Source organism: Ruditapes philippinarum, unplaced genomic scaffold (assembly GCF_026571515.1).
Source record: "Ruditapes philippinarum isolate M1 unplaced genomic scaffold, ASM2657151v2 ctg2363_1_1_1_1, whole genome shotgun sequence".
NCBI classification, from domain to species: Eukaryota; Metazoa; Mollusca; class Bivalvia; order Venerida; family Veneridae; genus Ruditapes; species Ruditapes philippinarum.
The window spans coordinates 40,335-67,986 of record NW_026853553.1 but is presented as its reverse complement, the minus strand read 5'-3'; the positions used below and the strand labels follow the sequence as shown (position 1 = coordinate 67,986).

The following is a 27,652-nucleotide window of genomic DNA, read 5'->3' as shown; positions in this document are numbered from 1 at the left end:
GATTAGAAATTGCTTAGGCATAGAAAATCCTATTTTTATGAAATGTCTAAAACAGTAAAAAAACATCAAAATAAATGAAATATTTAAGCATTCCACAATTTTGAAATCAAATGAAATTCTTCATCAAATTTACTATTGAATATTCTTTATACATAATAAACAGGTATATTTTTGTTGAAATCATTAGAAAAAAAAAACATATAAAGGAAAGGGTTTCTTTCTTACTTTCAAAAGCAATACAAGTTATATATATTTTTCTTTTTGACATTAAAATCTAATTTTCCTTATTCTACATTCAATAAAAGAGAAAACATTGCATCAGCTTGCTTGGTAACATAGTAACATTTATACTTATAAGCTTTATTATACAAAACAGAAAAATTAGTCCAGTAAAGAACATAAAGAAAACCATCAATAATACCTCATATACAGGTAAACATATGGCATCAATAAATCCAACTTGCATTTTCGGGAGTTCATCTTTCTTATCACGGTCCATCATTGCCTGAAATAAAAAAGACGGCAAAATCTGTAACCAGGAACACACAGTGTTATATCAGAAAAGCAAGATTCTGACAAATAAAGTGTCATACTGAGCTGTAAGAATTTGACCAATAAAAAAAGTATTTTTTTTATTGGATTGTAAGATTATGACCAATTAAAAGGTCTTTTATAAGATTGCAAGATTCTGGTCAATAAAAAAAATTCTTTTATTGTAAAGCAAAATTCTGACCAATAACTTATAATATTTTATTCGAATAAAAGATTCTGACCAATAACAATAGACAAAGACCAGTCTGTGCCATTGGGTGACTTAAATTTACATTTCATCTTGATTACCCCAAAATAATGACAATGGACAGTTCTAAAACGTCCAAGTTAGAAATTTAGCACATTAAGGGTTATTTGTCATGGGTCTGAAAGAAATGGTAAATGAGTTTAACAAGACAGTTAAAAGTAGGGAAAGAAGGATAAATTGCCCACTATGTGACTTTTTCCAAAAAGTTCCAGGCATCCTGAAAAAATTTCGCCAGAAATGAGTAGTAACATACAATTGGTGTTTCTCCAAGCTGTGTTTTCTCTACATCCCCTTGTTCAAAGAACTCATTAGCAACTAACTGAGCGACTTCTTTCTGGACTTCCCATGGTTTTGTAATAGCGGCCACATCGCAGGCTGTCATCATCATAGCCCTAGTTAATATAATTAGTGCAAATACTGTATTATCACTTCAAGTAAAAGTATTTCAATTGAACTTGCAAGCTTCCTATTGAACTGTTTAATAACTTCTTGAGTACTTATAGTCATAACAGCACTATTACATGTTTCAGGCAAAATTTTGCTATTTTTTCTATATATTAGTACTATAATTCTTCCCTGTAACTGATAGTGTATGGTAGCAGTGGCCAAGTGGTTAAGGTATCACAATGAACTTGAAAATAATGAGCTGCGTCATGACAAAACCAACATAATGGGTTTGCGACCAGCATGGATCCAGACCAGCGTGCGCATCCGCGCAGTCTGATCAGGATCCATGCTGTTCACTTACAGACCCTATAACAAGTAGAGAAACTGATAGCGAACAGCATGGATCCTGATCAGACTGCGCGGATGCGCAGGCTGGTCTGGATCCATGCTGGTCGCACACCTATTATGTTGGTTTTGTCGTGACGCGGCTGAAATATTATAATTAAAGTATATAGGTATTTACCAATTTAATCAACATTAATGATTGTTAATGTAAAGCATTATTTGATCAACTTACTTTAACAGATTTTTATCTGATTTCTCTTTAAAATCAGTTCTGCCAGAGTCAATTAATTTCTTGAAGTCACCTCTTTTTCTGAAAAAAGCAAGCATCACATATATAAACACACAGTACATTAGAGCTGCTGAAAAAACAGTTTGAAAACACATCTATTACCAAAAGTATACCCATTATTATTTTGCAAACATAATAACCAATTAATCCAAAATGTTACTTGGCGATGAACATGTATATGTTTTTGCCAATAAATTATTTGACTTTGACTTTTGACTATTAAGAATAAAGTAACACTTGACATCAACTTTTAATTGTAGTTCCTTATATTGAGCTGTATTCATTCTATGGCAGAAATTACATAATCCCAAAAGGTACTTGTATATTTACCTTATTTTGATTTTATTATTGCAATGTCATTTATCCATCACAGTATAAATAGTGAGTGCACACATAAAAGTCAAATTAACTTTACATATTACCATAATTGTGTTCAATTTTATATCTCATGATGCAAAATTAATCAGTTATCAGTATACAACACAAGGGCATTTCTATAAAATTTAATAATGTTTGGAATGTATCGGTAAAATTTAATTTGGGCAGTCTCTTTATAATTTAGTTAATTTTCATATCTTATCCTTAACATTTTTTGATTATCAATTACTGGTCAATCACCATTATAAAAGTCTAGTCTATCTCTTGAAATATATATAAATTCATTTCATTGTAGCAGTGAAAAAATGAGCATAATGTCACTTTAAGGAAGTAAGTGGGGCTGGTTTGAGGTTAATTAATAACATGAAACAGAAAAAGGTCACATGGCAACTTTCTTTTCTTTATTAAGAATGAAGACTCTGATGTCTTTCCTGATATATTATTTCAGACATGAGTATGCACCTGATTTAGTACCACCAACCATCAATAAAGCTACATGTAACTCCCCATGAAACATCTAGGCAGTTATAAAAGCCACAGTGGTATAGGCCAAGTAATTCTAAGTCATTTACTTTATCACTCTGTCATGAAAGACCCTTTAACCTTTAAACAGAGAGAAACACTTTCAAATTTGTGTTGTTGTTTTTTTTTATTATTAAGTGTAATATGAACCTCCTTGACTTTATCACTGTCTTTGTTTCAATTCATACCATTTCTATCAATCATATTTTATTACCTGAAGTATAAAGCGAGATCAGTTGAAAGTATACAGAATTCCAGTTGTTTAATCACCTCACGGTACTCTTCTGGTGACAGGGACTGGAATATGTTGTTTCCCTGAAATAATATAATACAAACAATATAGACGGAAAAGATAAAAAATCTATGAATATTACCAATGATAATTATTTGCATAATGAGAAGTATAGCTGCAATATATTGATCTTTGAATGTGAGGCCATGCACTGATAAAGCTTCCACTATGCCACTATACCACAAGTAGAGTACTAAGCCAGCCTGCACATCTATGCATTTGGATACAGTCTAAAGAATGCTAAGAGCTTAAATTTTAGCATTTTGAAATAGAAACCATTGCTAATTGTATATTATGAAAAAAGGGAAAATTAGTAGGTCTTGGGTTTATTGACTTTAAATATTTATATATAAGTTAAAATCTGTTGAATGCTACCATCAATAAACACCTGAGAATACCACAAATATATAGTCAAACCTGCTAACAAATACATGTAGTCTTATTAAGCTCTTTTCTCCTGTATAAATATATCCCCCCCCCTAAAAAACCCAAAGGATTGTTTCAAATTCAAAGCATGGCCAATCAATTAAACAAATTTGGGGGTGCTGTGGTGGTGGTAGTATTATTTTTATGAGTATATTGTAAGAAAAGTATATCATAATGCTTACTGTTGTGATAACCAGCATTAGTCCTATATTAACTAAGACATTATTGTGGAGAACTCACACACATGACTGGTCTAGGTCAAGTTAACCCTACTTTAGGTGACAAACATACTTAATACAGTTGTTACACCAAACTGTATGGAGTAACGTTCAAAAACAGTTACTGTATTAACCAATTTTTCTTGAAAATCTAATTATAGATTCATCAGGAAGTTAAAAGAAATTTCTGCCACGTTCACAATCAATAGTCAATTTTATTTTCCTAAACACATGGCTAAATGTAGAAATATAATGGGAAATCTTTTATTCCTGCCTTCATACAATTAATTTTGGTCATATAACTACAAAATTAATGTATTTCCAATTTTTAGTTTAAATGTCCCTGTAGAGCAGCCTGATAATATTGTCTAATGCATTTTCTAAAGACATAAACAGCCAGAAACCTGGGTTATAAAACAGCACTTAAAATATGTGTCTCTACTTTTATCTCTAGAGAATTATTAAAATAACTGATTGTTGCTGGTGTATTTAGATAAATTGTCTAGTCAGCAGTTAAAAAACATAAAGTGTAATAACCATATCTTAAATAAAAGAGGAGGAAGTGAAAACAAGTGAATAAATTTTGGTTTTTATTTCTATTGTATGTGTGTGATTTCAAGTGAAATTGACATTGTAAAGGCAGTGTAGTATTAGACCTCAGGTACTAGTCTTTACATTATTGTGAGGTATGCCAGTGTCTCAGTAGATTCTTATCCAAACGATTGGCTGTTTAGTTTCCTCTTATTACTGAATCTAATGGTGGTATTTAACTGACAGTGGTTAGGGTGCCAGTGATTTGAAATCAATGACTTATTATTTATTGTGAGCTTAATTACTGGAAAGGTGAGTTCAGGGTCTTTCTTTTTGTAAGACCTTTTTCAGCATTATGGTAATAGAAGTATGTTCAAAAGTATGATGGTTTTGAAAGTTTAGGCTGGAAGTTCTTTACAAGGACGGGACACTTTCAGATAAAAAAATCAGTTGGAGGTACAATATGTAGATCTATTTCCAGTTTGTTCACATTTTATGGAAGGAGATCCCTTTTCAGGTATTCTTGGTATATTTAGTGAGTTCATGGTCTAGGAAATATTTCTTAAATTTGACTAATAACATCTTTTAGTTCAAGGTTTTAGTAAATTCTGTCATAGAGCTTTCTTTGAAACTTTACCTTATCCATATTACATAATTATGCACACATAATATGCCAACTGTAATGATGAGTAGATTTTTTACTTTGCTTGGGTTTTACATCACACCAACACAGTCAAAGTCATATGGCAACTTTCCAGTTTTACTGGTGGAAGGAGATCTCACATGCATTATTTCAGGCACAAACAGGCACCTGAGTAGAACCACCAAAGAATCCAAAGTCCCTGTTGGGATTCGAACCCACAGCAGTGAGGGGCAAGTGGTTTGAAGGCAACAATCGTAACCACTTGACCACAGACTCCTCTAAATCATAATTTTCATTAAAATACCATTAAATCTGTCATAAAGTACCAGACATGAGAAACAGAAAATATGATCCTTGGTAACAAGTGGTCTCTTTGAAAGCAAAAAAACAGAGAAAACAAGCAATTATCATAGTATTGCAAGCAATCCATAAGTCCCCTACCGGTAAGAGCCCAAGCAACATTCTGAAGGGCCATTGGCCATTCACTTATGTTTCTATTTTAAGTGATCACAGTGAACAGTTTTTATGTACAGACAGACAGACTGAAGGACACTCTAAAGTTATTTTTTAAACATCCCTGTTATCAAAATATAACATTTTTAAAGTAAAATTTTAAACACAAGGAGATAACGATGTCATACATGATGTGAGTGTAACAAAGAACAATTAGTAATGAAGGTATGAATATTGAATGCTTATTTTGAATTTGAAGTAAATGAAAGTTAAAAGAACGAATAGGAAAAATAAAAAGTTCAAGGAGGAGATAATTCTGGAAATATAGATGCTAGATTTATAAACCTTGTCATATTATTGTCATATTATTTTGATGTGGGAGTTTGAAGAAAATCCTATCATAATTAAAGAAAATTACCAATTTCTCAAAAAAAAGTCAAGTTCAAAAGGGGCATAATTCTGGAAATAGTCTTGCTAGAGTATTGAACACTCACAAATGTTGAGTGATAATAAGAAACATTTATATGAAGTTTGAAGTAGATACGTTCAGAAAAAAAGAAGTTATTAAAAAAAACAATGTTTTTTTCATGAAAATTTTAAGTTCCAGGGAGGTAATTCTGATAAATTTTGTGCTAGAGTTGTAAACTTTGTCACATATGATGTGGTTGATGACTAGCAACTTATATTTAAAGTTTGAAGAAAATACCTTAAGAAATAAAGAACTTATGGTGAAAAAACTTGAAATTCAGTCTATTTGTATTTGTTGCCATAGCAACCAGAATTTTCAATACAGGAAGATAAGAAAAGAATGTGCATAATTTCCATACTGCCATCTACCAATATGTCAAGTTTCATAAAAATATTTTCAGTAATTTTTGCGTTATCACTGGATCCAGGTTATGTGTAAAATTTGCCATATTTTCAGCCTATTTGTTGCCATAGCAACCAGAATTTACAGCATAGGAAAAAAAGAAAAAGACGTGCATAATCTCCATACTGCCATCTATCCATATATCAAGTTTCATAAAAATATTTTCAGTACTTTTTGCGGTATCGCGGGATCCAGGTTATGTGTAAAATTTGCCATATTTTCAGTCTATTTGTTGCCATAGCAACCAGAATTTTCAACATAGGAAAAAAAGAAAAAGACGTGCATAATCTCCATACTGCCATCTATCCATATATCAAGTTTCATAAAAATATTTTCAGTACTTTTTGCGGTATTGCGGGATCCAGGTTATGTGTAAAATTTGCCATATTTTCAGTCTATTTGTTGCCATAGCAACCAGAATTTTCAACATAGGAAGAAAAGAAAAAGACGTGCATAATCTCCATACTGCCATCTATCCATATATCAAGTTTCATTAAAATATTTTCAGTACTTTTTGCGTTATCGCGGGATCCAGTTTTGTGGACGGACGGACTGACGGACGGACAGACGGACGGACTGACGGACGGACAGACGGACGGAGGGTAAACCTAAAGTCCCCTCCAATAAACCGGTAGGGGACTAATAAAATAGCAGCCTTTGGTGACAAGTAATCTATAGGTGGTCCCTATATGAAGGTGGTCATTATAACAAATTAGAAATAGGATAACCTCACTGTTAAATATACATAAAACAAAACTACCTCACTGTTGAGAATCAAATATGTGAATAAAATGTGTACCTCACTGTTGAGAATCATGATACTGTGATCAAAGTGGTGATGTTCCATCACAGATGTACTGTACAACATTGCCAGGGGTGACACAACTCTAAATGATAAAAGAAATCATTACATGTATGTTACCTACAAAAATTGTAAATTTATATATCTCATATTGAATGACTTTTTTGTTGAGATAGTATTTACAGTAAACTTCACTTATAGCGAACACGGTTATAGCGAACTCCCGGTTATAAGGAACAATTTATTTTGGCCCGAATTTTGCCCTTCTTTATTTAATATAAAAATATACGGTTATAGTGAACACGGTTATAAGGAATTATCGCTTATAAAGAACTCATTTCTTAGTCCCAATTTAGTTAAAGCACAGAAAATTATACTTTTATAACGAACTCCAAAATATCTGCTATCTGTTAATAGAACCTGCATGTTAAACTTTTGTTTTCAATGGCCGAATGTACCATTCATTGTTGAATGAACCTAAATACATCTATGAAAATGAATTTGTATAGCAGTACGTAATAGTTTTCTATTTAGGATATTTCTAGCATGGGATCTTGTCACCAAGACAAACCGCGCATTCCTTTTATTCTTAATTTCTTTTCTTTGATAGGTTTGCTCGTGTAAAACAATTATGATAATTTATAATCGGTTTTCAACATAATCAGCATGCTTGCAAGCATAATCCACTGAAAACTAAAAAGTAGGCTTGATTGAAATGGAAAGAAATCTAAACCTTTTATTTGTAAAAAGTCACTCTTAAAAAATAATAAAAGATATTCAATATGAAAGGAAGGAAAAATAAAAAATCTTGTTTATTCTTAATCATGAAAGGAAAACAAAAAGCCCTGAGTTTAGAAACAAACAAAATATGACATTTTATGATAAATTGAGAAAGGGAGTAAGACTAAAATTGAAATAGCAAAGGATTTTCAAATTTCAAAAAGTACGCTATTGGGTATTGTGTCTAAAAAAGAAATAAATGATTATTTTTCTTAATCAAATGCTTTTCAAAATGGCGGACGATGGTAAACTATGGTAAACAATCAGTTTGTTATATGTAAATATGTTCGCTATAAAAACTCCTGATACAAGGAACTAATTCGCTATATGCTTACAAGGAACTTCGGATATAAGGAACAAATTTTGAATGTCCCTATGAGTTCGTTATAAGCGGAGTTTACTGTAATCTTTTGAGAAAGCATTTACATCTTTTAATGCTTTTTCACACATCTTTTATTAGTTTTAATTCAATAAGAATCTAAATTTATCCATTTATTTCAAAACACCTTGAGTAATACTTTCATTATGTTATTGCATGTTACTGTAAGTTAACATCCTTTTTTAATACTTTCCATAAATCCTATTTGCACTAACATTCATATCTCTTCTAAGCACAATACATCCATCAAAACCCTTGTCACACTGGCATACTTTTTTGCCACTTTAAATATTGAATAAATATTTATTCATATAGTTAGGTGCATTGAAAACATCTGATCAACTTAACATTGTTCAGATATAAGATTAAATGAGATATCAACAAGAAATAATTATCAATCATGGTTCATTTATTTAATTGGTATAAAAATAAGGTTCTTATTGATTGTGTTTTAAAAAACACACACACCGTTAAAAAATCAAATGGTGACTAAATTCTAGCTTAACTAGTGGATGGGAGACCTAAAATGTGCCTCTAATTGTTATTCCAGGCACAAGTGGGTATATAAGTGGAACCATCAACCTTCCATAAGCTATCTGAATAACTTCCTTTCAAAACTGAAGAATGACCCAGACAACATTCAAAAACCCTAACATAGGTGAGGGGCAACCTAAACAAGTCAGCCAGAAAGATCCCTGAATAGAATGCCTTAAGCGGTAATACTAATATATTAACTTACTTGACTTGAAATGCATTATTGGTTCCTCTGTGGTCAAGGTCATGACATAAACAGGCAACCAACATGGCCAGTATTTCTAACTCACTAAAAACTGGCAACAACCTTCCTGTCTGTAATACAGATTAAACTTATATTAGGAAAACGTAAACAGTCAAATAAATGAAGATATACGGTTGAATGACATTGACTTCCTTTAAGTTCTTTCATTCATTTATAGATTAAACATATCACACTTAACTACACCATAGATGTATTTTTCAGACCAAATTTAGTGATATCAACAAATTATTCAAATACTCATAACAGAAGATATTATTTGTCTGTAGGAAAAAAAAACAAGAGTGCAGCATGCTTGACTATTCTCAATATAATAAAACAAAGAGCCTGGATAGTGTAAAACAGTTTAAGTTCAAAAATGGTCATAATTGTATGTGAAATTTCAATGGTGTTACAACTTTCTCAATGTGCATTGAAATATACCATATACTGTTACAGTCATGAAATACTCAATGGTGCATTTGACAAATCATTTTCACAAAGTTCATTGAGGTCAAAGTGACATGCACTGAATTGTCACCATTGCCTTTCTACTAAAGTACAGAATGTTAATTAGGCCTAATACGTTATTAAGTGTCATTTGACAAATACTTAATATTGACCACTATTCAAATTACATCAGGCATAACTCATTTCATTAAAAAAAGCATCAGTAAATAATTATAGTTTCGTAATCCAAACATTATTATCAATTATCTTTTTATAAGTGAAATTACTGGCTCTTAAAAAAGGAAAGGCAAACCTGCTTCAATGTTCATTCGATAGCAAATTAAACAAATTAATGGAAATTCTATAGGACTTACAAAAAGCATAGTAAACATGGTCTGTGTGACGTTGAATGCGTGTCTCCAGTTATGATATGTAACAGGTCGATAATTCTTTTTCACACTGCAAGTCCATCTACATATCACCTGCAATAAAAATATGAATGCTTTAATAAAATAGATCAGTACCTAACACTATTGGTTTTTGTTTGTTTCTATATTTGGTAAAGGTCATATAACAACTTTCCTGCTTTACTGGTGGAGGCAGACCTCAGGTGCCCCTCTATGCAATATTTCATGCCGGTACAAGCACTTGAGTAGAACCAAGGACGCTCTGTAAGCAAGCTGCATAGATATGTGTTGTGAAAGAACGTTCGAAGCTTTAAAATTAATAATGTAATTTCAGCAAAAAATGTTTTCATCCTGAATTTTAAAATTTTAGGTAGGGGAAAAATATACACTATTTGAGGAGGGGAATGGTGTCAAATTTTGGCACCAAAATTCATGTATTGCAGGCAAAATATTTTGTTCTGAAACATTTACATACCTATAATTATAATGAAAATCTCTTTTACAAATCTTTTACGGAAACAAAATAATTCTAATGCTTATAAATTTCATAAAATATTACATAAGATATAGCCTTTATACTCTTTATAACACAAGTTATATAACATACAACACAACCAGACACATTAATGTATGAGAAAATCAACTACTTTTTTGGTCACAATTCATAGAATATATTATAATATGACTTACGTCCATGGGTATTTTATATTTCTGAACGAGGCCAGACTCTTTAAACATACATATAACACTCTGTAGTGTCTGGTCATCAGAAAGAACAAGATCGTTAAATTCATAAGTATACAACTTTAACTCGTTTCCTGTAAGACTTTCACTTTTCTGAAATAAAATGACACAGTTGAAAAAGATCTTAGTACTAAACTATGGTTGGATCTACAAATTATGATCCATAGTGTAATTACAGTTAAGAACCAACCAACTTTTAAGTTAAGATTAAAGCTTTGATATAAAATAATGTGCTTTTTTTTTCGAGAAAGCAAACTAAGTTTACCAGAATGTTTAATATTTAATATCTGCTGAATAAATCATTTTGACCTACATAAGTAGGGATCTTTTTTCTTGGGTTGGGATTTTTACATTGTACCAACACTGTTAAAAGGTCATATGGCGCCTTCCTAAGTTTACTGGTGGAGGAAAACCTCAAGTGCCCCTCCTTGCATTATTTCAGGCACAAACTGGCACCTGAGTAGAACAACCAACCAACATTCTGTTAGACTTAGCTGGATAGCTTCCTCACATGAAAGAATTCAAAGTCTCTGATGGGATTTGAGCCCATATCGGTGAGGGGCAAGTGGTATGAAGTTGACAATCATTACCATTTCAGGCCACAGATGCCCCGTACAAGGAACAGTTTTCCATTCAATTAGTTCTATATTTCATTACAAATAGATGAGGCTATAAGGTATTATGAGATTTTCTTCTCTGAATCTAGACTATACATGCTGCTAAATATACCTTCAAAATGACATCACACACTATGTCAAAACAATTTATTAGAAAAAATCAGATGACAAGAGTGGCAGCCTGAAGATTTATTTTGTTTAATTAATCTTCCTTCTGTTTGCCTAGAACAAATACACTAGACATATCTTATTAAGTATGCAAATAATCTGCAAACCAATCATTCTTTCTATGCCCTGGCCACTCTGTCAACTTGCAGGAAGGCAGACTTTTGATTACATACTTATCAACAATATTAAACAAACAATAAAACAAGTGTGGCCATCTTGTATCAAAGATGATTTAACAAATGAGTATTAAAACATTTCTAAGGTTGGGTTCTTTCCACATTTTGCAAAGCACTTAGTAATGATGATTTAACTAAGATTATAAATTATTTCTTTGATTTTACCATGACACAAATGTGTCTACCTTAAATCTCTAATTGTGAGAACGAGAACCTTCAAACTGTAAATGTGACCTTGACTTTTGAGGAAGGGACAAAAAATTGGTTCTAAAACGCGACACATCATCTTGATGTGGTAAACATTTGTACTAAAATATTTTAAAATCCCTCAATGCATGACAAAGTTATCTCCGGACACGAATGTTGTATACTTATAAGTGGGGCATACAGACAGATGAACTGACAGACAGTGTGATTTTAATATGCCGCTTTTCTGGGGGGCATAAAAAATGAGCTACCAACAGTATAGAGCCTGGTCAGACTGTTATTGGTGGCAAATGCTGGTCACTTCTTGTTCCAGCAGGTTATGGGTTAAAGACCTATGTCATTTAAATACATACAGTCAGGCCAGAATGCACATCATGCTGTTTGACTATGCTGATATATCAAACCAATGGCTACTTAAATGTTGGTATTTATATACTAAAATCCCTTAAAGCAGCCTTCAGTTTTTCTATAGGTTAGAGTTTTAGATTAGGTTAGGTTTTTAGAAATGAACATTAATGCACTTTCAGAGCGATGCACTTTTCCTAGGTAATATTACTGAAATACTTATTTTGAAACAGCACAAAATTGTTTTGCCAACAAAAAATAAAAGCTGAAGGCAGCTTTAATACATTGTATACTAAAGACTGCTCTAAATTCAGATTGATCCATAATACATTTTCAGCTTGTAATGTGTAGTGATATAAAGAAGTTAAAGCTGAGAGTATTTAAAGGTATTATAAACTGATATAAATTAAAAATTAAAACTACCTCTGCAAGACGCTCGGTTTCTTCCTGGCCTGCTGTAGCATGAAATGATAGCACCTCGAGGGCCACAGTCTGTCTGGCCATCAGTCTACAGGCATTCTCATACATCTGACAATTGTGTATTCCTAGACCAGTAAATATGGAAAATGCCTGGAAAAAAAAAGAATATTTAAAATAATTACAAAAGATACATGACTTTGGGGAAGTGGGTGTACGAATGGGTTGTAAATGATACTGTTATAGTCAAATGACAAATTTCAAGCATTACTGGTGAAAAAAGAATAAAGATGCACAATTTCACATACAGGTTGGCATTTGGGTCATAAAGAATATATAAAATTAGTGCAAAAGATGCATGAATTTGAGGAAGTGGACAGGGTGTCCGAGTGGGTTGTAAGTCACAATAATACTGATACAGTCAACTCACAAACTTAAAGCATTCCTGGTAGAGAAAGAATTCTGATGCATAATTTCACATAAAGGTTGGCATTTGGGGTAGACCCCTTAGCCAAAATACTGGATAGTTTTCACACATGAAAGAATTTATTAACTTTGGTCCATTGTTACCACTAGATACAAACCCACAGTAGTAATTGACAAGGGTCTTGAAATCAGAATCTCTTTTTTTAATTACCCATCTCATCAATCAGACAGATGCTAAGTATTTACATATCTTTATTCATAAAAGCAAAATTTTAAGTGGTTTCTAATGTCTTTATGTAATATATTGTCTAGAAAAGTAATATTGATTGTGAACGAACAGTCTGCACTTTAATGCACATGGCAGCAATACTGCACAATCACGAATAAAAAAAAACTTAGTGTTTTATCAATACCTCTATATTCAAATAAATGTCATTACTATATTCACAGACATTTCCTCAGTGTAAAGCACACAGCAACTTGCCAATTTACCGATGTTATTTATTTTCTTAACAGAATAACAAGTTACAGAACTGGAAAATTGCCTAGACTTGAAAGGAAATCTATGAAAAATTACCCTATACACAAACTAATATTTGCCAACTTGTCTACTCTCCCGTAAAAGTAAAAGCCAACTCTTGTTTCCAGTAAAAACATTTCTTTCAGCTGACAGTTTCTTTAATTACATTTTACTTGTACGACATGACGTCAATACATTGCGACTTTTTTATCTCTTAGAAAGATTACTTTATACCATTCCACAAGGCTTAATGCCTTTCAAAAGACTCATTAAATGTAATTCATAGTTATTACATGTCTTGTGACATTTTAAGTAGTGGAAAAACCCTCCCTTGAGAATTTTTATTCCCAGTATTAATCTATTTTCAGCAAAATAAGAAAATGGATTTTCCACATTATTTCTTGCACTGTTGTATATAATTAAATCTTTTAATGACGGTCATTTTTTTAATGAATTTTTCAAAGATAATAAGTTATTTCTTTGATTTTTTAATGATAGTTACTAATTAGAGGTCAAAATGATGACAGTCAAGGTTCAATGCTGGAGTAAGACCTATTTCAATGGTGGAGGAACATCAAAGAGACTGCTACATTGATTACTTCAGGCATGGGCTGGGGAGCTGAGCTGAATCAGGGATCTTCTGTAAGCTGGCTGAAAGGCTCGCTCACAAGAAAGAATTAAAAGTATCTGTGGAGATTGACCTAAAGCAGTGACAGGAATGTGATTATTTGGTATATAAACGTAATACAATTTTAGTTAGAAATAGCTGAATCTAGAGGAAGATTGATTGATTGATTGATTGATTTTCTTTAGACCGGGCGGTCAAGGATAACCCACGAAAGTGCAAGCACTATTTCCAGTATTAATCTATTTTCAGCAAAATAAGAAAATGGATTTTCCACATTATTTCTTGCACTGTTGTATATAATTAAATCTTTTAATGACGGTCATTTTTTAATGAATTTTTCAAAGATAATAAGTTATTTCTTTGATTTTTTAATGATAGTTACTACAGTCAAGGTTCAATGCTGGAGTAAGACCTATTTCAATGGTGGAGGAACACCAAAGAGACTGCTACATTGATTACTTCAGGCATGGGCTGGGGAGCTGAGCTGAATCAGGGATCTTCTGTAAGCTGGCTGAAAGGCTCGCTCACAAGAAAGAATTAAAAGTATCTGTGGAGATTGACCTAAAGCAGTGACAGGAATGTGATTATTTGGTATATAAACGTAATACAATTTTAGTTAGAAATAGCTGAATCTAGAGGAAGATTGATTGATTGATTGATTGATTTTCTTTAGACCGGGCAGTCAAGGATAACCTACGAAAGTGCAAGCACTATTTCCAGTAGGGTCCTTACCTAAGCAGACTGCAGAGACAGCTATGAGAAACAAGGAAATCCGGGAACCAGCCCCTAGCTCTTATTGAATAGATTCCTTGGTTCTTTTACATGCCCAGTGTAAAGCACTGATACATGCGAGAATTACCTGGGTTTCGTACCAGTAAACCTCTAGTTAGGTGGGAAACACTGAAAGTGTTTCTGAAAAATCCCAAGGGTGTTACCCAGGATCAAACCCGGAACCTCAGGAGTGACAGTCAGTGGTCTAACATACTAAGCTATCGCGCCACCTAAATAAAATAGCCTTGTTCTGAACTCTTGTTAAATGTGGAAGTCTGTTTTGATCAAAATCAGAATATTTTTCAAACTACACTTTAAAGGGTATAAAGCAAAATCTAATGAAATATTTTTGTAAAATCAACTATAGAAAGAGTTGTAACATAAAATGACCATCTTATTTAACAAACTTGTATCATTATAAGTTTGGAGACCTTTATATTGAAAATGTGTCTGAGTTAAATCGTATACCCATACATGTCTCTCATTATTTGATACATGTATACAGTGAAAAAACATTTCCCTGATCAGTCTGTAAACAAGAGCTGTCACAGGAGACAGCGAAGCTCGACTAATAAAATACTGGACGCAGTAAGGAGGACAAAACTATGAAAGAAAAATCAATTATGTGTAATAATGTATTAAGTTATAGTAAAAAAATAACATTTGTTAACATAAATTCCAAGATCAAGGGGAATAATTCTAGAAATAGTCATGCTAGAGTTATGGACCTTGTCACACAACATTTGTGTAATGATAAGAAATATATGTTTGAAGTTTGAAGTAGATACCTTAAAAAGTAAAGAAGTTATTATATTTCTTAAAGAAAATCCTAAGTTCAAAGAGAGATAAATCTGTAAATATTGCTTCAAGAGTTATGAACATTGTCACATAAAATGTAATTGATGATAAGGAATAAGTATTTGAAGTTTGAGGTAGATACCTTTAAAAATAAAAAAGTTATAATAAAAAATAACATTTTTCTAGTAAAAAAATCTAAGTTTATGGGGAGATAATTCTTGCAATATTGGTGCTAGAGTTATGACCCTTGTCACATAAGATGTGGATGATGATAACGTAAATATATTTGAAGTATGAAGTTGATCCCTTTAGATATAAATAAGTAACAGTAAAAAATAATATTTTTTATGGAAAATTCTAAGTTCAAAGGGCGATAAATCTGAAAATATTGGTGCTAGAGTTATGAACCTTGTCACATAAGATGGGGATGATGATAACGTAAATATATTTGAAGTATGAGGTTGATCCCTTAAGAAATAAAGAAGTAACACTGTAAAAAATAGCATTTTTTGAGGAAAATTCTAAGTTCAAGGGGAGATAAATCTGAAAATTTTGGTGCTAGAGTTATGAACCTTGTCCCATAAGATGAGAATGTTGATAAGGTACATATATTTGAAGTATGAGGTTGATCCCTTAAGAAATAAAGAAGTAACAGTAAAAAATAGTATTTTTTAAGGAAAATTCTAAGTTCAAGGGGAGATAAATCTGAAAATATTGGTGCTAGAGTTATGAACCTTGTCACGTAAGATGTGGTTGATGATAAGGAACATATATTTGAAGTTTGAAGTTGATATCTTAAGAAAAGACAAAGTTATAGTGAAAAATATTCTACTGCACCAAAACTTTAATCTAAAATCTGGACGCGGACGCGGACGCCGACGCCGGGGCGAGTAGGACAGCTCTCCATATACTTCGTATAGTCGAGCTAAAAATTGCAAGATTTATTTGCTATATTGTACTGCGGTACATCTTTAAACAATACATCAGTTCCACAAAATAATTCAATTGTTCAACTTTCAGAACAGATAAATCTGTCTGGAGTTTTAGTTTAAGTCTAAATTGCAGCTGTTATGGATGACACTATAACGCCGCTAGAAACAAAATTTCAAACACATCTTATGTCAGTAGACTGCATTTTCCTCGCTTGAAATGTCTTCTTGTCAATCAAGTTTTGAATTATGGGCATGTTTACATCTAATTAGGATAGTATGCAGACAGAGCAGAAAGTTTCCTGTCACCAACACTTAGCATTATAAAATACTTGCTTAATCAGAACAGGCATCAAAACTGCAAAGAATAGAATTTTCATTTCTATCTTTCTTGTACTGAATTTTATTGCCAAATTATCGGAAAGTGAGCTAAGCTTGGTGAGCTATGTAAAATCTTAAACTGCCTACATGTATATTCAATCAACTGCTTCAGTGCTTTAGCAGGTTTATTTCTGTAACTCAGAGCCTGCTGGCGGTAAAAGAATCTACACATGCCACCAGTGCAGACCGTGCCGTCTGATCAATTGGTACCATCTGACCATGATCGGCACTTCTATTCGGTCAGTGCCTCTTTTGAAAATTTTCACCTCTAAAGATAAACGGCAGCCATCTTGGATTTCTCTTATCACCATCATTTTTATGCCAATTTATGCCAGTGGTTTCTTATATAAACATTTTGGTATGTAACATTAATAGTTGCAATGAGTGTCCAGGTTCATCAGTTTATAGGTCCTGATTGTCAACCTACCATATGTCCAGATTGAAAGACGGACAACTTCATTAAAGACATTAAGCATGGTAAGAGTTATATAAAAGTCTAACTTTGCAGGCATGTTGACCCATCGCACCCATCACACTTTTTTAAAGGTCTAATTTTGTTAATGGATCTTCTAACACTTCCTGATTTCAGATAAAACAGGATAGTTAAAATCATTAAATATTTTCATTATTTTTTCATTTACTGTGACACATTTTATCCCTTTACTGTGTCAATTTCTGTTTCTCTGATTTTTCTGATACAAAACAAATTATTTCTGTAACCACAACCATGTATAATGGATAAAAAGTTTTGAGACAAATTCATCATTTAAGTGTTAAAATGCTGGAGGCATGAAATAACAGAAAGTTAAAATAGAAACACAGATTATAAGGATTAGGGCAAAATGACTTGTCTAGGTTTTAACTACAAACGTGAAATTTTCTTGGTATGGAGTTCATTGAACTATCTTCAAACATTTGCATTTAGTTTATAGTTTATACAAATTTGTTTTAGTTTAACTGTGTTGAAAGCTATAAGATTATTGTATGAAACACTTTTCAATGCCTGGAACCAACCAGTACTAAGCAAAGAGTGTAAGGCTTCATGCTCAGTGAAACAACAGTTTGCCCCTGGAAGCCAGCAATCCTTAGATTATAGTTCAATGCATTAACCGTTCAGCCATGTCGCCACTTAAAACATTAAATTTTGCATTTTGAAGGCAAACAAGGGATTTATTAAGATTCAATTTTATATTGTCTTCCCTACCTTTCTTAAGTTAGTATAATTATATATAGATAACTTCAGCTGAAGTTGAAAGTCCTTAAACTATCTTGGATTCAGTACAATAAAATTTACAAATCAAATATAGCTAATGTTGATTCTGTATTTTCAAAAATCATACATGTTGTACAATACAATTAAATATGATATCATCTACAACATAGAAATAGGTGTTTTAGTGGAACTCCCCTCTCCTCCTAAAAAACCCCACAACAGTTTTTAGTTTTATCCTCTTACCTCTATGATATTGGCATCACTGTCATTGAACGGGGAACCATTCTGTTTGTTTATAAGCTGGGTAACAGCAGTGATCTTTCTCTCACTGTTGTAGACTGGCATACATAATATACTCCTGGTAGTAAAGCCTCCCTGATCCAAAAACTTAAATATTAAAAGAAAACATAATGGATTTATCAAAGTATTGTCTAGTATTTTGCAAGTTTCAAGATTTTCCGGTGCTTTGAATTTAAAATTGTCTAGTACTTTGAATTAAGAATTGTCCAGTAGCTATTGAATATGGTCTAGTACTTTGAAAATTCATAATTTTCTAGTGCTTTGAATTAATAATAGTCAAGTCAGCTTAGAGTCAACAATTGTCCAATTGGAATAATATCCTGTACTTTGAAATATGCTTTGAATTGAGAATTGTCTAGTGCATTGAATTCAGAATTGTCCAGTGCTTTGAAAATACAGAATTGTCTAGTTCTTTGAATTGCCCTGGTAAGATTACTGTCTAGTGATTTAAATTGAATATTGTCTAGTGCTTTGAATAGAATTGTCTAGTCTGCTTTGAATCAAGAATTGTCCAGTACTTTGTAAAAAGAATAATATCCAGTACTTTAAGGTATTAGATCTACCATCCTAATGCATTACCTCTGGTTTGAAGAGTATTCAAATAGGCTAGAACTACTGTTAACTACATTGAAAATGAGGGCCGTGGGTTCAATCCCCAGAAGGGTCAACTTTTTTTTTCTTTTGATTTTTTAATTTATATAGGTATTTATTGGCTAAATTATGCTAAATCTAGTAATAAATATGGTACCTGATATTTTCAAAGTGTAATAAAATCAGAACTAGACGGTAAAAGTATTTCATATTTTATAATATCAACCAATATACTTCTTTGAAAATTTAGGGAAACTTTGAAAACAGGCACTAATTTGGGTAAATTTCAGTGATTAATCTAGATGTGCGTCTTGCGTAAAATACGCATAAAAATCGAAAAAGACGCACAGTTTCAAAATATGTGCGTTCAATTTGACGCATGCTAATCAGGAAGTTTATAATCCAAAATATCACGATTAGTGATTTCTATGTACAGATTGATTACTTTAATTTCATTAGTTGAATAATTTTTCAATTTCTTCAGTTGAATAATTTAATTTCCGATGATATCAGGTGCAAGACTAATCCCCCATTTGCTTGAAACGTTAAATCCCAAGCAATTGTTGCTTGTGATCGGTAACCGCCCATTATCGGCATTAGCCAATCAGAGCGTCCATTTTGCATAAGAGCGATTCGCCTACAATGGTGAAATATGCAGACATTGGCGCTAAAAAATGAGAAGGGCACAGGAAAATCGTCAGCAAATGGCCAAAGGCGCATCAGACTTATATTGTATGTTATTTAGTCATCCAGACAAAACTGGTACCAACAGCAACAGGTTACCCATTCCCCTGTAATTACGCATATTCTTGAGTTTATCCATTTCCCTATAGCATTTTTCCAAGTTATCTACTTACCTAATCCCTTTCCCACCTACTACTGCATTTCTACTACCGTAAATTTAATCCAATAAAGCAAACAAAAACTCATTTATCTACTTAATATTTTAAATAATTATCGGTAACTGAAAAAAAGTGTTGCTATTTTAAGAAATGCTGTAAGTTACAGTATAATCTGACAGGTGTGTAATGATTTCCCCTAAGGTCACTCAAGTTCACGCGGAGTGTAAAAAAAAAAAGATGTCTATTACGTCATCAGAATATTTGACAGGGTGATTAACCAATCAGGGTAACATTGTGCATGACTTTTTTCATGTCGGATCAAAAGGTCTGTCTGTGTATGCTTTCTACACAGAGGCATACAAGGAGCAATAAAAGTCGTCAGTATGTATACAGTGTGAGAGGGACATTTTGTGCAAATTACGAACAATTAAAATGGATAATGCACAGTATTAGACATAAGTAGTAAGAAAATATAAATTATGAAAATTAGATTTTTGAGCAGCCAATAAAAATTGTTTTGCCTGCAATTAATATTTGTACCAAAAATAACGTTTTTATGCACTTTAATTACTTAATCGCTTGTTATAAAAACATGCAAATCATGTCAAGGATCTGCTATTAAAAAGACGCATTTTTTTTGCTACATGACTCATTGATTTTGCTACAGGACTCATTGTTTTCAAACATGTGCGTCATCCGACGCATTGTAAGGAATTTCTAGATTAATCACTGAAATTTTAAGGATTTTTTTAAATTAGGCTCCCTAAGTAGAAAAATGGTCATACACATGGTAAAAATGGATGGGGTAGGGTAACATTTTTATACAGATTTCATATATTTTAAGTAGAAACCATAATTTTGCTTATGTGGATTGTTAGCTGAATGGTACTATTTGTTTCTTACAAAAAATTAATGGGAAAACATTTTTCATTAGAATGTTATTGCAGATTATTTAAAGGTTCTTCATTTCTAAAAAAGGGCCCTCATAACATCCTAGCTTGAGTTCAGAAAAGTGGCTATAACTTGATTTCCGTACGGTAAACTTTGTTTAAATTTTGCATACAGGTGTACTTTAAGGTATATATCTGACCTAGTATGATGTCAATTTTTTAGTTCCTTATAGTGCCCATTAGGGTGGTAATACCTTAAATAAAAAAAAAATAATACTCAGTATTTTGAGTTTAGAATAGTGTAATGCTTTAAATAAAGGATTTTTAGCATTTTTGCAACAGTAAGGAAACATATGATGGAAACTGAATTCTAGTGAAAATGCATGATTTAAAAAAAAATCCCTTAAGAAAGCAGCACTTAAATGGCTATGGAATGAAAAAAAATCCCTTTATATAGAGATATTTTAAACTAAATATTGATCATGCTTCATATCCTTAACACTGGGATTTAACCATGTGATAAATATCCATATAATCCACAGTATATCACCCACAGTGTATATATAACATAAATAATTATCAAAGTGTGAAAATATCTGCATTATCTTTCCTGCATTGAGCTGGTGAATATATTGAGATTTTCTCACTTCTCAGTGTGATATTTAGCAAACTCACTCAAAACAAACAAATACCCTCTATTTTTTTAACACTCAAAACTGTGTAAAAAGGAAGAACATAGTACTTACAGGTCCTTTACCAAATCTTCCATCATGTTCTATATCAGCTATACATAGATGTGTCTCGTGAAATGCTACATATCTAGCTATCTCAGCATTCTTAGATTGTGCTAACTGAGTGGCACTAAAAATAGAGAAAATAGCTGCAATATAAACTTCATATAGTGCTATATATATATCATGTAGCAATCTGCAATTTTTTTTAATTACATATAATTAGATAATTGAAATTCTATATTATATATAAAATCAAGCTGTTTGATAATCATTGTCTCAACTAAACCTTTTACTTTTACTTAAGCATTTAATTAATTAAGTCCTTAATCTAGAAATTATCTAGGCAATTCACTTAGAATTTATCTTATCCCTTTATTTAGCATTTATGAAGATTAGTTATTTAGCATTTATCAAGGCTTTTTATCTTGCTCTTATATAATTTAGCATTTATCTATATGGGCCATTTATCTAGCATTTATCTAGGCCCTCTCTAAAATTTTTATTATTTATCTTGGCTCTTCATTAATTTAGCATATTTCTAGGCCCTTTATTTGGCATTTATCTAAGCCCAGTCTATTAAACATTTTCAAAGCCTTCTTTTAACTTTTATCTTAAGGTTCTATAAAAATCTATCAAGATCTATTTTTTAGCTTTACTTATTTAGATTCTCTATAAAGTATTCATTAAGGTCCCTTCATAATTAAGTATTATCTATGTTATGTATTTAGCATTTATCTAGGCCTTTTTAGTATTAATTTAGGCCCTTTATTTGCATTTATCTAGGCCCTTTATTTAGAATTAATTAATGCCCTTTATTTAGCTTTAATAGGTCCTACATTTTCAAGCCCTCTTTTCACCCCCCCCCCCCCCCTCCTTATCTATCAAGGCATTTGTTTAGCTTACCTAAGTCCTCTGTGGCCCGCTCATAATTTAGTAATTATCTAAGCCATGTTATTTAGCATAATTATATCTAAACCTTTCATGTGGTACTATTTCATCTAAACCTTGTTTCCAGCACATTTATAGAAATACTTTATAGCATTCAAGACTCTTTATTTGATAAATGAAAAGCCTCTCTAATTATGATAATTCTACACAGAGATTTGTTGCTTATTTCAGTACATGGAAAATAGCTCATACATTCATTTGAATATGCAATTTAATATATACAATATAATTATATTGATTCTGAATTTGTACCATAGTTCATTGATGGTAAAGACAGATAATAGCAACAAGAAATTCAATTAAAATATTGGCTTGAAAAATAATCAGGTACATTTGTTGTCATTGGAAACCAATATCCAATATACATGTATAATGTATATCTAGGTAACTTAATGGATTTTCATAATTGAAATTTTCTGTTCTATTAAAATGAAATAGCATGTGAAATTAAGTGTATTACCCAGTATATATAGCAGAATCTGCACTTAACAACCTTTAAAGTGCACCAGCAATATTTTAATGATTTTAATACTGAATATGATCAAATATTTTCATCAAATTTAGAACAAGTAATGATAAATATCATGAATATATATATTTATTACATGCTTTTCGGTGGTTTATAGAAATATATCAGTGATATAAAAATGGTAATTTCACTGTTTGAAACAGTGAAATTACCACTTTGATAATTTCACTGTTTTGAATTTAAGCCCCTTACGTTATTTCAGTGAAATACCAGCGTGCACAGTACTGGGAACCAACTTAATGACGTGACGTCGTAAATGACGTCACGTTATATTATTATTTGGCGCGCTTTTCATTCAGTATTAGGTTAAATGTCTTTTTAAAACGTTTCTTTGCATATAATAAAAAGAAAATTTGCTTAGTTTAGTGTAAGATTGAAATATATTTCACCTTGTGAACACCAAAAGTTGATATTTCACTCGTGGCTGCGCCACTCGTGAAATATACCTTTTGGTGCTCACTCAGTGAAATATATTCCGATCTTACACTGAACTAAACAAATATCCTCTATATATCATTAGTGGGAAATTTCATTTTAATAGATATCAATTTATATATATTTACAACTCTTAAAAAGCCATTTAGAGAAAACAGTGAGTTCACTAAAAGTTAATATATTTGTATACGACCAGTATTATTACCCTGCAAAACTTGCTGTTCATCAGTGTGTCATAGACTACAAGTTTTTACTACAGTGGTACTTTAGAATATATTGTCACCTTAATGCAGTAACAGGTTTAATCCTTATAAAATTTTACAGAAGTTGTCCTGTTTTGCACTAATGTAACAATATTTCCTTTCTTCTAAAGGGAGGCTGAGGTATTATGACAGGTGGCCGGGTACCAGCTACACATGCCAACCAACCTCATCTAAGACATGTTGTAATGGAGCCATGTCTAGGGACACAAACAAACAGGACACAGAGCATCCATGCCAGGACATAATTATAAGCTGTGCTCTGTAGACCTAAGATTGGTCATCACCTGACAGCTTGTACACAACCACCTGCCAAATAGACCTAATTGACAACTTTGGAGGCAAAACATCTACAAGATACATGCAAATGTTTGTAAAGTTTACCTTTGTACATGTATATTGCCATCCTTTGCATAAAAGTCAAAAACTTTCAGGAAAACAATGTCCTGCAAAATAATACAACAAATTAGATGGTAAAATTAATGTATAATTTATAAATTCATTGATAAGCATATAGAATAAGAAATTGTTGTGATTTAAAGTGTATAAAGCTTTAACCCATTACCCCACGAGCATTTTTTTGGAAAATGGCTGTTTTCATTGAAAAGTCTCCCGTTACAAGTTCAATGTGCTATAAAACTATAAAAACTGCTTCATTACTAATCAAACTTGGCACAAATGTTGACTGGACCATTGCCTTTGTAACAACATGCTCAGTCTTAAATTTCCTGTTACCATGGCAACTAGGGGACATCTCAAAATTGCCAAAAATCACTATTTTGCGTTGATTTTTTCCATCAAAATTGATTTCAAAGTGCTGCCACTTCTCAATGGATTGAGATAGAGTCAAAGGCTTTTCAGCATTGGTTACACGTTACCTTATGATCGACCTGGGGTCATTTTTAGCCTCTCACAAGTCCAAAATTTTCTTGGCGATGAGGGGGACTCTGCCCCCCTTCAAACCCCCCAAACAGAAGGGGGCACATCCCCCTTCTGGCAACCCCCGATGTATCTTTAGGATGGGGGACAGCGCCGAAAAAGTGGTCAATTTTTTAAACAACATTTCTCAAACAAAAACAAGTGTTTTGGGGTCTAATTAAGGCAATTTTCCACCATTTGAGAAAGCAAAAAGGGGGGGGGGGGTGAAAAAGGCATAGAAAGGCGTATATATCTGGTAATGGGTTAACAGAAAATAATGAAAATACCTGAAATTACCCAAAATCACCATTTTCCATGTTAAAACATGGCCTAACATATAATTTTGAAGAAAACTTGTTGTTTTGTAGATTTTTTTTATTAACCCATTACCCCATGAGCATTTTCCCCTTTTTAAGCTGTTACAAACTAAACTAAATTGTTATAGTCGATATAGTAACATCATAGTAAACTTTATAGCTGAACTTCAGTATAACCTTGACCTGAAGATGGCATTTTCATTTTTACATCAGAGGTATTTCTATGTGTCAGAAAGACTGATGCATACTGTCTCCATGAGCTTAACCCTTATTCTGCTAAACTTGTGTAATAAATTTGTTCTGTTTTGAATCTAGAATAGTTTCGCTGCATGTTGCTTGAGTAAATTATTAATAATTTTATGGGATTTCTGAGTAACAAAATACAAAGTTGAGCTATCAATGGAAACCTCTTTCATTGTAGGCTAGTCTGACCTGGCTTGATATTGCTGGCAAACAAACATTTTTTTATATAAAATACTATTAAAATACTTACATCTAAAGTTCTTTCCTTCGATGCATCATTTGAGACTCCATTCTTCTGTTGCTTTAAATAGATAAACAAGGAAATAATAAATAAATCATCAAAGTCAATTAATTATTAGCTTTATTACTAGCTCACAAGCTGCCATAAAAAAATATAGCCAGAAAAGTTTGTAATAAGCAAGATCTTATTACAAGAAAATGACCATTTATATAGTTAACGTCTGGAAAACCATATCTTGTTAAAAGAAACTAACATATTCATAAGAGCACTATTACAAAAATATGTCTTTATTATTTTGTAAATAACAAGCATCAAGTACTTTTAAATCTAGAAATATTGATCATTACTCGGCCATTAAAGTGTTTACAGAGATCTCATGTCCTCTACTCATTAATTTTTCTACTGACATCATTTTATATCATATATCAAAAACTAAATGTAGGACACTACAGTTTGCTATTGATTTAGGAAAACAGAAAGACAGTTTAACAACAAAAGAACAGATGTTGCGTAAAACGTGTATAATAGACAAACACAATGGGTCTTTTGATATTTTCCTAGATTTAAAGGGAATGAAACTTGTCAATAACAGATATCCCAAGCTGTTGTGGAAAGAGAAATTTATAATATAGAAGCTGTATTAGTAACAAACTGTTAAAGGGACTCCACTGAGGATTTTTGATGTGAATTGACTGATTTTTTTTCTCAAGATTTTTGTATAATTAGATGTATGTCTTGACAAATAACTCGTATACAAAATTACAGATAATTCGCTCACCCCGTGTTTCCCAGAAATTATCATTTTTATTGCGCAAATTGGCCCAAAAAATGAAAAAAGTTGCAACGTTTTTCACTCAAATCAGCCAAAAATTGCATACAAAATGATTACCAATTTATACTGTGTATAATAATATATTATCTATTGCTTGGTTTATAAATTTAAATGTACCTTAGCCGATTTAAGAGAGAATTTCAAATTTTATTGTTTCAGGCTATTGGATCTCAGTGGAGTTCCTTTAATATAGAGCATAATTGTTATAGTGCACAGGAAGTGACTGATAAGCCAGTAAGGCTTATTAAGCAGCAGTAATCCATCTAATAAGTCATTTACAGATTTGACAGAAATTCTTTTTCTAATATAAACATTTCAAAACAATAAAATATCAGAGCACTTTATATAATATTATAGGCCTTTAAAATAAAATAATGTTTGTTTGGTGCTTTCAGCTTACCCATTCTCAAAATTCTACCAACCAAATTTATAAATCTTACTCTGTTTATATTGCTATGAATTGCTAAAAAGATTACAAAATTCTGAATTCTTTAAATATAAAGTATGCAAAATGTATTATTACCAAAACAAAGAATTTTACCTTCCCCCAACAAATATTGTTAGATTGGTGCAAACAAACAACAATTTAAGGCTGGCCTAATATAATAACAAAGCTGTTACACTGAAGTTTAATGCATTATTAATAAAAGAGCTGAAAATAAATAAATAGAAGCTCTTGTTATTTAACAGACAGAAATTAAATTTTGAGAATAATTAAGATTTTTATACAATGTTTCAAACTAAATTTTTTTTTAATTTGCATTCTAAGTCAAATATAATTAAATATTGAGAAGTCTTTATATATATATATTCCTTCTGAAAAAATGTCTTTGAACTTCAAGAATCAACAGAGTTAGCAATAAGGACCATTCATAAAAAAAAACATGAAAGAAACACACCAACTAACAAAAACAATTAAAATTAGTGCTTATGAGTACCTTACAACTATGAGAAATTGAAACAGGCATTGAATAATGTCCCAGTTTTTTACCATTGAACAATTATGCATGTACACTATGAATAAGGTAATGAATATTTACTTAATTTGAATTATATGCTTCAAAACCAAAAGTGATTTTTGCCTTCTTTTGACAGTTTTCACCTATTTTCAGTACATTTTTGTTGGGTGAGACTTTTCCACTTTTAAGTTATTATTTGAGAAAATACCTGTATGGAGGCATTGCCAACAGGCTAATCAGGGTCCCCCATCCTTAAAATAGAACCAATCTATCAGTTGTCTTCTGTGTAACTATTAATTGTCTTTAATTATGTGCCATCAATGTCAGCTGGTTTTCCATTTGTGTGTCATCTGCAAAATGCCTTTAAGTTCTCTGTTGTCTTTGTTTGTACATGGTTGTCTTTATTTGTATGTCATTTCTCGGCTGCTTTAAGTTGTGCCATATCTCAGTTCTATATTTGTGTCTCATCATTTGGTTGCCTTATTTGTGTCTCATCTCTTAGCTGTCTTTGTTTGTGTTAATATCT

General features: G+C 31.9%; 1 protein-coding gene across 4 annotated transcripts in view; it reads right to left on the bottom strand.

The window, feature by feature from the left end:
- LOC132737178 (cGMP-specific 3',5'-cyclic phosphodiesterase-like) overlaps positions 1 to 27,652 on the bottom strand; it is a 61,637-nt gene that overhangs the window by 7,930 nt on the left and 26,055 nt on the right. For all 4 annotated transcript variants that reach the window (XR_009626698.1, XM_060724433.1, XM_060724435.1 and 1 more), the window contains exons 7-19: positions 25,345 to 25,395; positions 24,001 to 24,062; positions 21,457 to 21,571; positions 18,331 to 18,474; positions 12,428 to 12,574; positions 10,438 to 10,584; positions 9,715 to 9,822; positions 8,855 to 8,964; positions 6,954 to 7,041; positions 2,935 to 3,035; positions 1,764 to 1,841; positions 1,053 to 1,191; positions 422 to 505 (exon numbers count right to left, since the gene is read on the bottom strand). Coding sequence is in view for 3 of the 4 variants with exons in the window: in XM_060724433.1 (XP_060580416.1) it covers positions 422 to 505; positions 1,053 to 1,191; positions 1,764 to 1,841; positions 2,935 to 3,035; positions 6,954 to 7,041; positions 8,855 to 8,964; positions 9,715 to 9,822; positions 10,438 to 10,584; positions 12,428 to 12,574; positions 18,331 to 18,474; positions 21,457 to 21,571; positions 24,001 to 24,062; positions 25,345 to 25,395 (1,374 nt within the window). In the remaining variant the exon portion in view is untranslated. The remainder of the gene's footprint in view (positions 1 to 421; positions 506 to 1,052; positions 1,192 to 1,763; positions 1,842 to 2,934; positions 3,036 to 6,953; positions 7,042 to 8,854; positions 8,965 to 9,714; positions 9,823 to 10,437; positions 10,585 to 12,427; positions 12,575 to 18,330; positions 18,475 to 21,456; positions 21,572 to 24,000; positions 24,063 to 25,344; positions 25,396 to 27,652) is intronic.